This window comes from Myotis yumanensis, unplaced genomic scaffold (assembly GCF_028538775.1).
Source record: "Myotis yumanensis isolate MYYU_CA2020_CCGP unplaced genomic scaffold, mMyoYum1.0.hap1 SCAF_16, whole genome shotgun sequence".
NCBI lineage: Eukaryota > Metazoa > Chordata > Mammalia > Chiroptera > Vespertilionidae > Myotis > Myotis yumanensis.
Genome location: NW_027223767.1, coordinates 18,440,674 through 18,454,188, shown reverse-complemented (window position 1 = coordinate 18,454,188; position 13,515 = coordinate 18,440,674). Strand labels below are relative to the sequence as shown.

At 43.5% G+C, this 13,515-nt stretch overlaps 1 protein-coding gene across 2 annotated transcripts in view; it reads left to right on the top strand.

Moving 5' to 3' along the window:
- RPA1 (replication protein A1) overlaps positions 1 to 13,301 on the top strand; it is a 53,593-nt gene extending 40,292 nt beyond the window's left edge. For both annotated transcript variants that reach the window (XM_070394066.1, XM_070394067.1), the window contains exons 12-17: positions 158 to 306; positions 2,526 to 2,658; positions 5,084 to 5,260; positions 8,516 to 8,623; positions 10,770 to 10,856; positions 12,368 to 13,301. In XM_070394066.1, coding sequence (XP_070250167.1) covers positions 158 to 306; positions 2,526 to 2,658; positions 5,084 to 5,260; positions 8,516 to 8,623; positions 10,770 to 10,856; positions 12,368 to 12,472 — 759 coding nt within the window. In that variant the 3' untranslated portion in view covers positions 12,473 to 13,301. The remainder of the gene's footprint in view (positions 1 to 157; positions 307 to 2,525; positions 2,659 to 5,083; positions 5,261 to 8,515; positions 8,624 to 10,769; positions 10,857 to 12,367) is intronic.
- The last annotated feature ends 214 nt before the right edge of the window (positions 13,302 to 13,515 follow it).

Sequence of the window (13,515 nt, the reverse complement as noted above, 5' to 3'; positions counted from 1 at the left end):
TCTTGTGTGTGAGGTTCCCTTGTATAGATTCCATGTACCATTTATTGCATTCACTCTGCTGTTGACTGTTATCCTTGTTTTCTATAAAAATGTTCTGTGTGTTCTTCCTGCCAGTGACAGCTGTTTGTGTCTGTTTGGGATTTTTGTTGTGATGCAGGCTGATAAGTTTGATGGTTCTAGACAACCCGTGATGGCTATCAAAGGAGCCAGAGTCTCTGATTTTGGTGGACGGAGCCTCTCTGTGCTGTCTTCCAGCACCATCATTTTGAATCCTGATATCCCAGAGGCCTATAAGCTTCGTGGATGGTAAGTGCTATGGGGCCAAACAAGGGGGCTGTTTGAGCCTGAGCTTTGAGAAGAGCTGGTTCTTTGGGCTCTACGGTCAGTGTGTGAGCTGTCCACCTGCCAGAGGACTTGGTTACTGAGTGGAGCAGTGCCTATATTTCTTGGTGGCATTACACCTTCTGAGAGGATGGCTTTCAAGCCCTTAAACTGACAAACCTATAATCCCATGACAAACCTGGAGAGTCGGAGCAGGAGGCAATTAGAATGGAAGTGCTGCATGCCGACCCCAGTCCTGCCAAAGCAGGAGGAGGCCGGGCTTCAGCAGCTGCGGGCTGAAGGCATCTCTCTCTCCTGGGTTTAAAGCCCTGGGCTACTACGTGGGGGGAGAAAGTGCTTTCTTGTTCGGGCCAGTCTTTGGTGCCGATGGCACCTTCTAGTGTGTATTCACTGGACTCTGATAAAGTGCCCCTGAGAACAGTGGGCTTTTGTTGGCATTTTATTGTTATTCTCAAAGCACGCAAGGGATGAGGGGAGCCTATTAAAATCTCCTTGCTGTATCTAGCTTTTTAGGGTGTTAAAACTCTGCCTCAGAAGAGCACTTCACACTGAAACATGCTATGCAGGAATTGATGTGGTCAGGGAGAACCCGTTAGCTTGAGCTTAAATAATTTGTATGGCTGTAGTCATGGGGAGGGGGTCGGTCTCCAGCTGTTTTAGTGCTTCAAGGACTAAAGAATTAGCTCACATTGCATGCTCCCTGCTTTTGTTTGGAGTCTAATGGGAACCAGTAGTATAGCATTTGAATAGTTTCATGAAACATCGACTGGAGTATTCATGTCACTTAAGCCAGTCTCATGAGTGTGGGCCACGTATCTGTATTTAACTATTCTGGTAGCTGGCGTTGTATTCTAAGACAGGGGCCTGTTGGTAGTCTGACCAGAAATAACCACTGCTTTAGATCCTTATTGCTTTATTTTTTTTTTCCAGGCTCTGGGGCTTGGCTCCAGGTTAATGGCATACCCACATTAAGGTCTTTATATTTTACTTGTCAATAACCATCATCCCAGTCAGCATAAAAAGACATGCCTGTCTCCAAAATAAAATCACTGGACATTGATCTAAGAGGTTCAGTGCACACAATCCACTCGGCAAGGATTGGAGATGTTTAGATCTTGGTTATAACAATGTGGAATTTTTATTGTAAGAAGGGCTGCCTCTCTCCTTGCTCTGTTGACTCCTGATGAGCTGTCTTTGATGGCAAGTGTCTCCTTGGAGTTTTTGAAATCGTAAACTTGTGTAGCTAGTCGTGGCAAACAGATTTATGGGCCTTGCTGTGCCTCTGTGACGGATTTAGGCGCTTACCTGACAGAATGAGAAGGCAGTTGTCTGCGGCTTAGGGCAGCAGCCACGGCAGTAGATGGTCTTTTTCTAAGGAGCGTGCTCTGGATGTGGTTAGCTGGTCCTGATCCTCCCTTTGGATGACAGTGGCATGTTTTTAATCTCGGGCTCATGCTTCCCTGCCACAAACACGTGTCTGAGCCACTTTCTCCCTGGTCCCCTTCCCTTCATCTTGGCTGATAATCGATCAAGAAGTATAATCAATTTTAATAATAATTCAATGCCAATTAATTGTAACTTTAATATTGGCATAAGTAAAAATCTCACTAAGAAAGTCAATCTGTAAGAAAACATCATACCTTCCGATCAGTTACTTCGGGTTATATAATCTTTTGGACTCTGTGTCAGGTTAAAAGCTCTTTCACCATGGGAGCATTTTTGCTGCCGTTGCAGTATGTTGGCTGTCACTGTCTGTGCTGATACGTTTCAGCGATGGTAAAAATGTAGCTGCGGATGGAGAAGGAGCATCAGTAGCCCAAAGAACTAGACCAGAGCTGTACTCACTGCTTTTCTGTGGCTGATTCTCCAGGTTACTGTTTCTTTGGCCTTGGGCCCTGGGGCCAATGTTGATAGGAAGGCTAATTTAAGAAAAGCTTCCGTGGTACTTTGGCACTGTCTTTCTTGACCACTGGGGGGCATCAAAGCAATTGAGATAAAAAGAGGTCATTCCTTTCTTCAGTAGGCTAAAGATACAACGAGGAAGGCACGCATTGCAGCCCACGTGACCGTGACCGTGACCGTGACCTGTGAAAGTGGGGTGGGGGTGGATAGCCTGTATTTGGCATAAAGAAATGACTGGCATGTTCAATAAGTACATAGGCTGCCATTTGTTTGTTCCTCAGGTTTGACTCGGAAGGACAAGCCTTAGATGGTGTCTCAATCTCAGATCTAAAGGGTGGAGGATCAGCAGGAAGCAACACCAACTGGAAAACTTTGTATGAGGTGAAATCGGAGAACCTGGGCCACGGTGACAAGGTACCCTGCATTCCTAACTTTCTTTACAGAAGCACACACAGTGTGCAGAGGGAAGCGTTTTCAGTCTGATTTCTGGTACCGGCTGTCACACATTAATCTGGCTGGGGCTCCGGCCAGAGCGTGACCTGATGGTTGGGAATCACTGCCAGGGAGCAGTAGCCGTGCTTCCTCAAGGAATAGATTGTATCCCTCAGGTCCTGGAGGCAGGAAACGTTAAGAACTCTGACTTAATAGAGAGTTGTTTGATTCTTAGAGGGATCTTAACAAAGTGGTCATAACCAAGCTGTGTATTACAATGTAAACTGCCTTCCGGTCCATATTTCTTTTCCATGATTGCTCCTGCAGATGGAAATGCCCATATGCCAAGAGAGGTTTTGAGGTTCTATATCCACCTCCATGGAGCATCCGTCAGGCCCAGTGACAGACGTCAGGCACTTCACCTGTTCTTTCACTGGCTGTAGAGTATTAACCCCTCCTGGGCTGAGAGTCACCAGTGTCTCTGACAAGAATTGGCTCTAGCATTTGCCTTTAGATGCAGCTTCCCTTTCAGTGTTTGTAGAGAATGACCCTCTCCCATCTTGATCTAAACCTATATTCTGTCCACAGTTTAATATTAAATTATCTCTCCTTTATGCTTCCCCAAAACAGCAATTCCTGCTTTATTGTCTCCATATTATACAATATGGTTTTTACTCCTTACTGTCTCATTTTGCTGTATTCCCTTACCCATCGTTGTCATCCGCTGCAACTTACAATGCACTGTTGTTACACAGCACCTTGCGAGCTAAGCATTAGACAAATCTGATTGTCTGTTTGGGTTCTCATCATCCAATTTCTCTCTAAGATCTATAGACAGTCTGTAATAAGAAATCAGACCTAGAGAGTCCCTGTTTATACACAAACTTTCAATTATGCTTTGAATCTGGACCTTACCTGGAAATACAGAAAAACTCACCCAGCCAGAGTGGCTCAGTTGGTTAGGCGTCATCCAGCGCACCAAAAGGTCACGGTTCAGTTCCTGGTCTGGGCACATACCTGGGTTGTAGGTTTGATCCCCAGTTGGGGAGTATGCATAGGGCAGCCAACGGTGTTTCTCACATCAACGTGTGTCTCTCTCTCTCTCTCTCTTGCTTTCTCTCCCCCTTCCTCTCTGTAAGTGTCCTCAGATGAAGATTTTAAAAAAATTTAGAAATACAAACTCTAGGCATTCTCCTAGGAGACATTACTTTCCTCTTGAGCTTTCTAGAGTGAGGACTCATCCAAGCCCTTTAAACATCCAAATGATTGTTTTGGTCTGAAACATTGGAAAGCCCCAGAACTGCTGACTTGGCTCTGAACTCAGAGTATACCCAGCGGGACCTGTTCACCCCCATAAAGGACCCATCCCATATCCTTTCTCTGAGAGTTAAAAAGCAAAACAAAGAGCGACAACATGAAGCCCAGTCCTCACTACGTTTAGTTATCAGTGATTTCCCCACTTTGAATGCCCTTGCTCAGTTATTGTTGGATTCTACTGAATTTGATGACAGACTGGGGCTTGACAGCCAGCCCACAGGCCACATCCAGCCCGCTGTCTGGTGTTAATAACGTTTTGCTGGCACACAGCCACATGTGTTGTTTACATATTGTCTGTGGATGGTTTGCCCACAATAGCAGACTATGACCGAATGGCTTGTGAAGCCTGAAATATTTACTGTGTGGCTTTTTACAGAAAAAGTTTGCTGACCCCTAGCCTAGAAAAGATAAAGGTGACTTTGAGCCCTAGAATTCACTGCTGTTGTGTTTTCTGTTTTTGTTTGTTTGTTTAAATATATGTTTTTATTGATTTCAGAGAGGGAGAGATAGAAACATCAATGATGAGAGAGAATCATTGATTGGCTGCCTCCTTCACGCCCTTTCTGGGGATGGAGCCCGCACGCAACCCAGGCATGTGCCCTTGACCGGAATCGAGCCTGTGACCCTTCAGTCTGCAGGTCGATGCTCTAACCACTGAGCTGAACCAGCTAGGGTGTCTGCTGTTGTTTTTCATGTGGGGGGATGGTTGGATGTAGGTGTATTAGGTTTACTTCCTTATTCAGTATTTCCTAGTCTGTTACCTTCGGAGGTCAGAGGAGCAGGAAAGCTAGTCTTTGTGTCTTGAAGTCTTTATCTTTCATATACTCTATTTCCGTTTTAATTAATTAGTTTAATTTATAATTAACTCTTTTATTGTTAAGGAATCATATGCATGGTTTCTTACCTTTTTAATGGATTTTGTGTTTAGCACAAGTGATTTGTAAAGCTACACAATGACTTACTCCCTGTAGTCACATTGCGATAAAAACACTTGCACTTCTGTGTAAGGGCCCGCCTTGGGCTGCCCCTAAGTCCAGTCCTGAGTTAGGCCTGGTTGCTCAGTGTCTCGTGTCACTCTTTTCTCTTGAAGGCAGACTATTTTAGCGCTGTGGCGACGGTGGTGTATCTTCGCAAAGAGAACTCCATGTATCAGGCCTGCCCAACTCAGGACTGCAACAAGAAAGTGATCGATCAGCAGAACGGATTATACCGCTGTGAGAAGTGTGACCGCGAATTTCCCAATTTCAAGTACCGCATGATCCTGTCGGTAAGTAGAATGGGTAGATGCGAACCACCGTGGTATTTGAGTCTCTCCCGAAGGCCAGGCACTGTAGCAACAGCAAAAACGACCACTCGTGGTAGGAAGCCTGCAGATGAGTAAGTGCCGACGAGCTTATTGTTCCATAAATACAAAAGCCAGGGCCTTGCCATCGAACAGCAGTCCGTCTGCTCCCAATGGAAGCATTTTTTTCCTTCCAGAAAGTTGCATTGAGCTCCCCAGCTGATTTCAGTCTGCTGCGCATGTAGTGCAATTACAGCATGGGTGGCACTTGCCCGCTAACTGTTACGAAGATAAATTAATTTGCAGTGGCATTTCTGGAGAGCAGTAATTATACTTATGCAGCCGGTGCCTATATTTAGTTATTTTTTCTTGTGGATAATCTGTTCCTCTTGCCTCAGTAGAGCTGACTTCAGAGGAATGTGACTGCATGCTGATGTGGGATTGTGGCTTCTTTGCATTGTCAGAACTTCTTTAAAGGTTTTAACAACCTTTAAAACGAAGGGTGTGTGTTCTCTTAAAAGTTATACTAAATGAAAAAAAAAAAAAAGTTATACTAAATGATGATAAAGGTACACAAAAAAACAGGCGCTCGTTTTTCTAGAGTCTGATTTGGTGGTAATATATCGGAAGCCTTAAAAATATTTATGTTTTCTGATATAGTAAGCACTGGAGGGAATTTCTTCTAGAGAAATAATTGGAGATCTTACATTTCTGTAAAGTTGTCTATTGCCCTGTTACTTGTTTTGAAAACTTGGATACAATTTAAATGTCCTTCATAGTCTACTGGTTAATTCCTTTATTGAATATCTGTAGAGCGGAATACCATGAAGACATTAGAATATGCTGTTTGATAGTTTCCACAGTTAAAATATTTGAAAAGCGGTGCTAACGAAGACTATTACGTGACATAAATAGCCCTGGTGGTTTGTTCAGTGGTTAGAGCGGGTCACAAGTTTGATTCGGTCAAGGACACGTACCTGGGTTACGGGTTTGATCCCCAGCCCCGGTCGGGTGGTTGAGGGAGGCTACCGGTCAATGTGTCCCTCACATTGATATTTCTCTCTCTCTCGCTCCCCCCCCCCCCCCCCCACTCTAAAGAAAAACGGGGAAAAAATAATATCCTCTGGTGAGGATTAACAAAAAAATACATAAATAAATATTCAGGCTTTATTACTTAAAAATGGCAAATTTTAAATGGTATGTTTTGTAGTCTTGAGTTATATAAACCAAGTATGGGTGCAAATACCAGACTGTGAATAATGGTTATTTCTGGTTGATTTTTCTTTTCTTTTTTTATAATATACTTTTATTGATTTCAGAGAGGAAGGGAGAGGGAGAGAGAGATAGAAACATCAACGATGAGAGAGAATTATTGATCAGCTGCCTCCTTCATGCCCCCTACTGGAATCGAGCCCACAACCTGGGCTTGTGCCCTTGACTGGAATCAGACCCGGGACCCTTCAGTCCACAAACTGACACTCTATCCACTAAGCCAAACCAGCTAGAGCTGGCTAATTTTTCTTTATAATTTTTTGCATTTTTCTTTTTTTTCCCCCTTGCAGAGAATACTCTTATAATAGGATTTTTAAAAAAATCTTTTTGAATAAAAAATAAGGCAACCCAGCCCTGGCCATTGTGGCTCAGTTGGTTGAACATCGACCTCACATCCAGAGGTCATCAGTTCAATTCCCGGTCAGGGCACATCCCCAGGTTGTGGGTTCAATCACCGGTCGGGGTTGGGGTACATGCAGGAAGCAACCGATCGATGTTTCTTTCTTCCCTTCTCCCTTCTCCTCTCTCTAAAAAAAAAAAAATTAGCAAAAATATATTTTTAAAAAAAGTAAGGCATTCCATCATCCTTTCAATATTCTAATTGCCCCTTAAAATGTTAATTCAGGAGGAAAGTTATATATTTAAAATTCTTATATTCTGTAAACTACATACTTCAGTTGAACTGAAGTGAAGGAAATTGTTTCATGTAGTTTATTTCATTAGTCTTTCTGTTAGATGCTCCTTCTAAGTGGAGTCTCTGGCGTCTGGTTTCACGTGACGCGTACACCTGTGTCTGTTGTTGATGTTCTCACCCTGGAAAGTGGGCGCCCTTTGCCTCTAGGAGGATAGCATAGGGTGAACTGTAGGTGTGAGCCCCAGCATGTGATATGCCCTTACATTTCTGAACGTTTTATCTTCTTGTTTCCTTATTTTTCATCATAACTTTATATATTAGCCCATGTATGTGCAAAGTGAATATGTAAAATTTTGGCCTCATTTTTGCTTCTTTTTAAAATTTTATTTATTGAGTTGAGACGGGGGGGGGGGGCATTGATTTGTTATTCCACTTAATTACGCGTTCATTGGTTGATTCTGACCCGGGATTAAACCCGAAACCTTGGCGTATTTGGACCACTCTCTGAGCTACCCAGCAGGGCCCTCTTATTTCTACTAAGCCTTTTATATACTTTTCCCTTTTAGCAACTGGGTTCTTTGTGACCCACTTTCTTCCTTGACTCTCCATTTAATTTTACACCATGGTCCAACTGGAGACACTTGATGGCTCATTTCTGTTGCTAGGTAAATTTGGTGACTGACCACAGGCCCTTAGGTCAGGCTTTTAAATTGTCTGGGATGCTCAGCAGTGACTGAGCTGCCCCTCGGATCTCCTCCTAGTGACTGAAGGTCACACTGTTTAAAATGCGGCGTACCTGCCCTGACTATTGGAAGTTTATTCAAACCTTTAATCCAGAAGCCATCGCAGCTGGAGGGGAGCTGAGTCCAGTGTGCCTGGATTCTACGTCTGAAGGAGAGCTTGGGTCAGGCTGTATCTGCATTGAGGCCTGAGTCTACACATCCATAGCATATCGTATTTGTGCTGTGATACTTACATTTTTTTAAAAAAATGTTTTTATTGATTATGGAGAGAGAGGAAGGGAGGGAGAGAGAGAAAACATTGATGTAAGAGAGACATCGATTGGTTGCCTCCCAAATGCACCTGGACCGAACCGGTGACCTTTCAGTGCACTGGAGGCTGCTCAACCTGCGGAGCCACACCAGCCAGGGCCACACTTACATTTTAAACTCTTTTTGTATGATACCGTTCACATCCTTGGAAAGAATATACATGGTGGTATAGTTTTCCCCCTGGTGATGATTTTAATGAGTGGAAAAAGTTAATCTCCCATCTCCTGAATGTGTCTCCCTTTTGTGATTTCTTTGCTGAACTAACAGAGTTGTGTTTTGTAGGTAAATATTGCCGATTATCAAGAGAATCAGTGGGTCACTTGTTTCCAGGAGTCTGCAGAGGCTATCCTCGGGCAAAGCACTGCTTACCTTGGAGAGCTGAAGGAGAAGGTCAGCACGTCTTTTATCATCGCTGCAATAGTTCCTGTGCGGGAACTCGGCTCTTTAATATCCTGGTGTTTGTTTCTTTTGGGTGTTGTACACAGTTTCTCAGTCTGATGATCATTTGAGGCGCTCATCTGATTTTATCTATTTTTATCCGTCTTGGATTTGCTAACAATGGAGGTGATGAAGTAACATAGACAAGGGTGCCTCAAAAGCAGCGCTATTTCTCCTGTTACAGTGAGCACACCAGAGCTGGGTGCTTGTGGTCACTTGGCGTGGCCTGTATCTTCTGAAATACACGTGTGCCTTTTCAGCATAATAAACATCTTCCTGAAAAGTCAAGTCAAATCCTGGTTTAAAATCACAGATAAAGTACTTGCTGTTTTAGGTCATCAGATGCGATTTTTTTTTTTTAATGCAGTAACTTTTTTTCATGCATTAACTTTATCCGTTTCACTTTTATAAATTTGAAATTTTACATTTTAGTTTTATTTAATGCAGGGAACAGATAACTAATTATGTTAAACTTAGGAAAGATATTTGCTCAAGACGTGTAAAAAAAAACCAGTAAGACTATTTTCTGGGTCACAAATTGGCATCTATCTATTGATTCCGCCTCCCCGCCATTTCCACGAAGTCAGTTAGAATACTTGGAAAAGCATAAGAAAAAGGGATTTGACATTTGTTTGGTGTGTTTTTCGTACTCTTTTCTGTGCCTCTGCCCCCACGTCTTTTTGAAATTTTGTCTCTGGGGTCCCTGGAAGTAATCCCAACAAGCCCTTTTATAGAAATAACTGGAGTTGACTTGAAAGTATGATGGTCTCCTTTATCTGTGTTGCCTGGTCCTCTATTTTCATATCAGATTTTAAGGCTCCAAGCAGCCTCTCAGGGCTTTTTATGAGCTTATTTCATTTGATTGTTTTTACTGCTGGTGAATGAGGAGGACATAGAGAAACTCTTCCCTCAGGAACCGGGATGTTCCTGGAGCAGGCGCTCCATGCTTTCCCTGATCTTGGAAGAATAATGGCCTCTGGTATAATTTTCTGAAGGTGTAACGCTCTGTTTTAGTTACAAATCTGAAAGCCCAGAGGATCGTTTTGTGTGTGGAGTAACCTTTACACCAGAGTTTACGAAACAAAGCCATTTTCATGTTCCGTGTGGCTTGCAAAGATAACACTTCGCTGATCTGAACTATTAATTTTATGTAGTTCCTGGAGGCCCGATGCACGAAATCCGTGCAAGAGGCTTGGCCCCCGCGGCTCCTCGGCCCCCCGCCCACCACGGAGGCCGGGGGCCCCTGTCACCGCAGCTTAGTCCGGAAGGACATCTGGTCTAATTAGCATATTATGCTTTTATTGTTATAGATTATAAATTTACTTTATGTGTATTTATGTAAAATGCTTCCTCTAGTCCTGCTTTTAACCAGACTTTTTTTTTTTTTTTACAAATAAGTTTAATCCAATAGTATTTGAGGAGCAAGAGAAAGGGAGAGGGCTGCGTTTTTAGGCTTTACTCAGCCTTGCCCACTTCGCTGTCCTCTTCACCTGCTCATCAAATCAGTAGTTGAAAATACAGAGATTGAAATAGTATATATGGTGACTTGAACCTCTTTCTGAATTTTTGTTTTAATCTCAGTTTATAAGGAAGATGCTGGGCCTCAGGTCTATTTCATCACAAACTTTAGAAGTGTTTCAATTTATTTATTGTAGTAAAATATACATAAAATTTATAATTTTAACCATTTTTAAGTTGTACAACTTATTAAGTACATTTGCATTGTTGTACGACCATCACCACCATCTAGCTCCAGAACTTTTTCACCTCCCCAAACTGAAGTTCTGTTCCCATCAAACACCAGTTCCCCTTTCCCACCTGAACCTCCCACCCCCCACCCCTGTCAGCCACCATTCTGTTTTCTGTCTTTATGAAATGGAATACTCTAGATAAAGTATTTTAATTTTAAATACAATTCTACTTAAACAAATTTACATAATGAATTGTTATCTGTAGATTAGTCATTCCTGAGTAATTTCAAACCACTAGGGTGATAATTTTCTCAGAGATTTTTCTTAAAGTCTTTTTAAAACTCTAATAGATATTATCAGATGATTCAGTAGTGTTCAAACCTAAAGTTTTCTATTTCTTTTTGCAGAATGAGCAGGCGTTTGAGGAAATTTTCCAGAATGCCAACTTTCGATCTTTTGTGTTCAAGATCAGAGTCAAACTAGAGACCTACAATGTAAGTAAGGACACCAGGCTGCAGAAGGGTTAGCGTGGGAACTGCTGTGTGCCACCCACCCACATGTTACAGTGTTAGTTGTCAGTTCATTGCTTGCTGTGTGCCAGACATAAGCTAAGCACCCTGCGTGTGGCACTCATGGAGTCTTCCCCACACTGAGGTACCGTGATCATCCCCGAGATAAGATGAGGAAGTGTACTTAGAGATTAAGTCCCCTGTCCAGTGTTGGGCATCTAGGGGAAAAATGCTATATGGCCTTTTCAGTTAAAACCTGGGGCTTTTTGTTGGTATGCTGACCAAGAATGATAATATGTCTAGTGGACTCGTATCTTCCACAAGGTTTGGGTTCTGAAGTCGGTATATGAGACAAGGTCCACATGTAGTTAAAATTACCTTGAAAATTCCTTAAATTGCCCACGACACCATATAGTTGTATAGTCAGACTGAAACAGCATGTATTAAGCATTTACTTTCTGACAGATACAGTTCTTCACCTTTTCTTTCCCATAGATCATCTCACTAGATCCCGACAGTAGCCCCCTATGTAGGGACGACTGTTATCTCCATTTTACCAATGAAACGTGTTGCCTACAGAGAATAAGTAACTTGCCTAAAGTCATATCCTAATGAGTGGCAGAGCTAAGGTTCCAACCCAGGCAGTCCAAGTTCAGAGCTCTGCTCTTAACCATGCCTAGAAACATGACTGTGTTGAGTAATTACTGAGCACGCTAAAGGGTGGGAGCCCTGGAGCTAGACTCTGCCACCTTTGTGGGCATCACCCCATTCTGCCTCTAAAGGGACTGTTCCGTTCTAACGGATGGTCCGGGAGAACTTTGAGAACATCTCTATTTGTTTCAGGGTTAACACGTTCCATTTTGTTATTAGACTCCATCTTCCTACCTGGTGGTAGTCGTGTTTGTTCTTATGAGCATTAAATGAGACAGGGAGTCGGTGTCTGAGATGTGATGTCTGCGTGAGGTGGGGTCGGGGGGATTGGAGGGTCATTCACTCCCTTCCTGGTAAGGACGGGGAAGCTGAGGTGCAGGGAGCTGCCTCTCTGGCAGAGCTGAGATGAGACCTAAACCAGGTTCCCCTCCTCTGCCACAGGTGCTTTTCGTTCACACCACACTCGGCCTTCAGAACTAGGTGTGTGGCTTTAGGCAAGTGACAGGCCTTCTCCGGGTTCTTATTTCGCCTGCATAAAGAGAGTACACTGAACTGGGCCAGCCCTCGAAGGTCCGTCCCATGTGGATCCAAGGTTTCTGAGTGTTGGGAGCGTGAGGAAAGGATGAAAGGGCCTGTGTTGCAGGGAGGCTTCTATCCAGCCCCCGAAAGTCTGGACTCGGCTCTCGCGATTTTTTCTTTATTGGAATGACTGACCTCTGGATCCAGCCGGTGTCTGTGTTTCCTGCTGCTGGGATCATTGAAACCGTTGAAGCAAAGGGGGCTGCCACCACAGCTCCATGCCATGGGCTCCCCTTTGTTCACAAACTGCTTTTCTCTTCTCAAAGGATGAGTCTCGGATTAAGGCCACTGTGATGGACGCGAAGCCCGTGGACTACAGAGAATACTGCAGAAGGCTGATCATGAACATCAGGAGACACGCAGCCATGTGAGAAGAGCAGTGCTGATTGGGCCGAAGTTTGGAAATAAAGAGTCGAAATGAAATTGATTTCTTCACACCCCCTGTGCGATGATTTCACATTAGCTTCACAGTGGCTAGAGCCTCTTTATGGTGGACTAAGCAATTTCCTCTTTTATGTGCATCTCAAAACCCGTTGGTAGGCAAGGGAAAACATGCTCAGATGGCTGTGGTGTAACTGTCAGACCCAGGGGTCGGCTGGCGGGCAGTGTAGTACCAGCCACTCCCTCTCAGGCTTTTGTCCTTTTTATTGAGACTTCATTATCTTCAAGCAGGAATATGTCACATGTAATTGACCCTAATTCTGCAGACGGTGAAATAAATCGTAGAACTAGAGCTTCTGCTCCTCCAGCGGGGACACTTTCACAGCTGGGAGGTGAGCGCGAGGGGTGGTTGTGTGGAACCTGGGTGTTTAGTAAGCGCGTCTTCCCAGAATTCAGAGGCCCTCCTTGCAGAGGTGCCACATCGGCAATGCCCGGAATTATTAATCAAAGACCTATCTCTATATCTGAAGAATATCCTTCCTTCAGGGCTTAATAGACCAAGTCAGATGGGTCTGATGTTAATCAAAATTGTCTCTTCTGAGGAAGGCTGATAAGCATTGGCTTGCCGTCCCCTAGGGGCATCCAGGCACCTACAAAGCTTTGCTTTCGTTTTCACTTCAATTAATACTGCATTTCGGAGGGTGAACCCACACCTACGTGTACATATTTCTTGAGTTTGTGTTTCATTTCTTGATTAAAACTGTTAAATAGGTGGTATTTTGCCTTGCTTTAATAAACAGTGTATTCTTTGCTTGTGAATCCTACTTTCTCTGAATGCAAAGGGTTCTTGTAACTAGAAAGCAATTAATTAGCCTTCCTAATAAATGTTCACTTGGGGGAGATGTTAACTCATTGCAAACTCGAAGATTAGTCCAAGGCGCGGAGATCATTCTTCCTAAGGTTTGCAACCCTGAAATGCATCTTTAAAAGAATGAAAGCACTAAAAACAAAAAGCCATTGTACCCGAGAATGC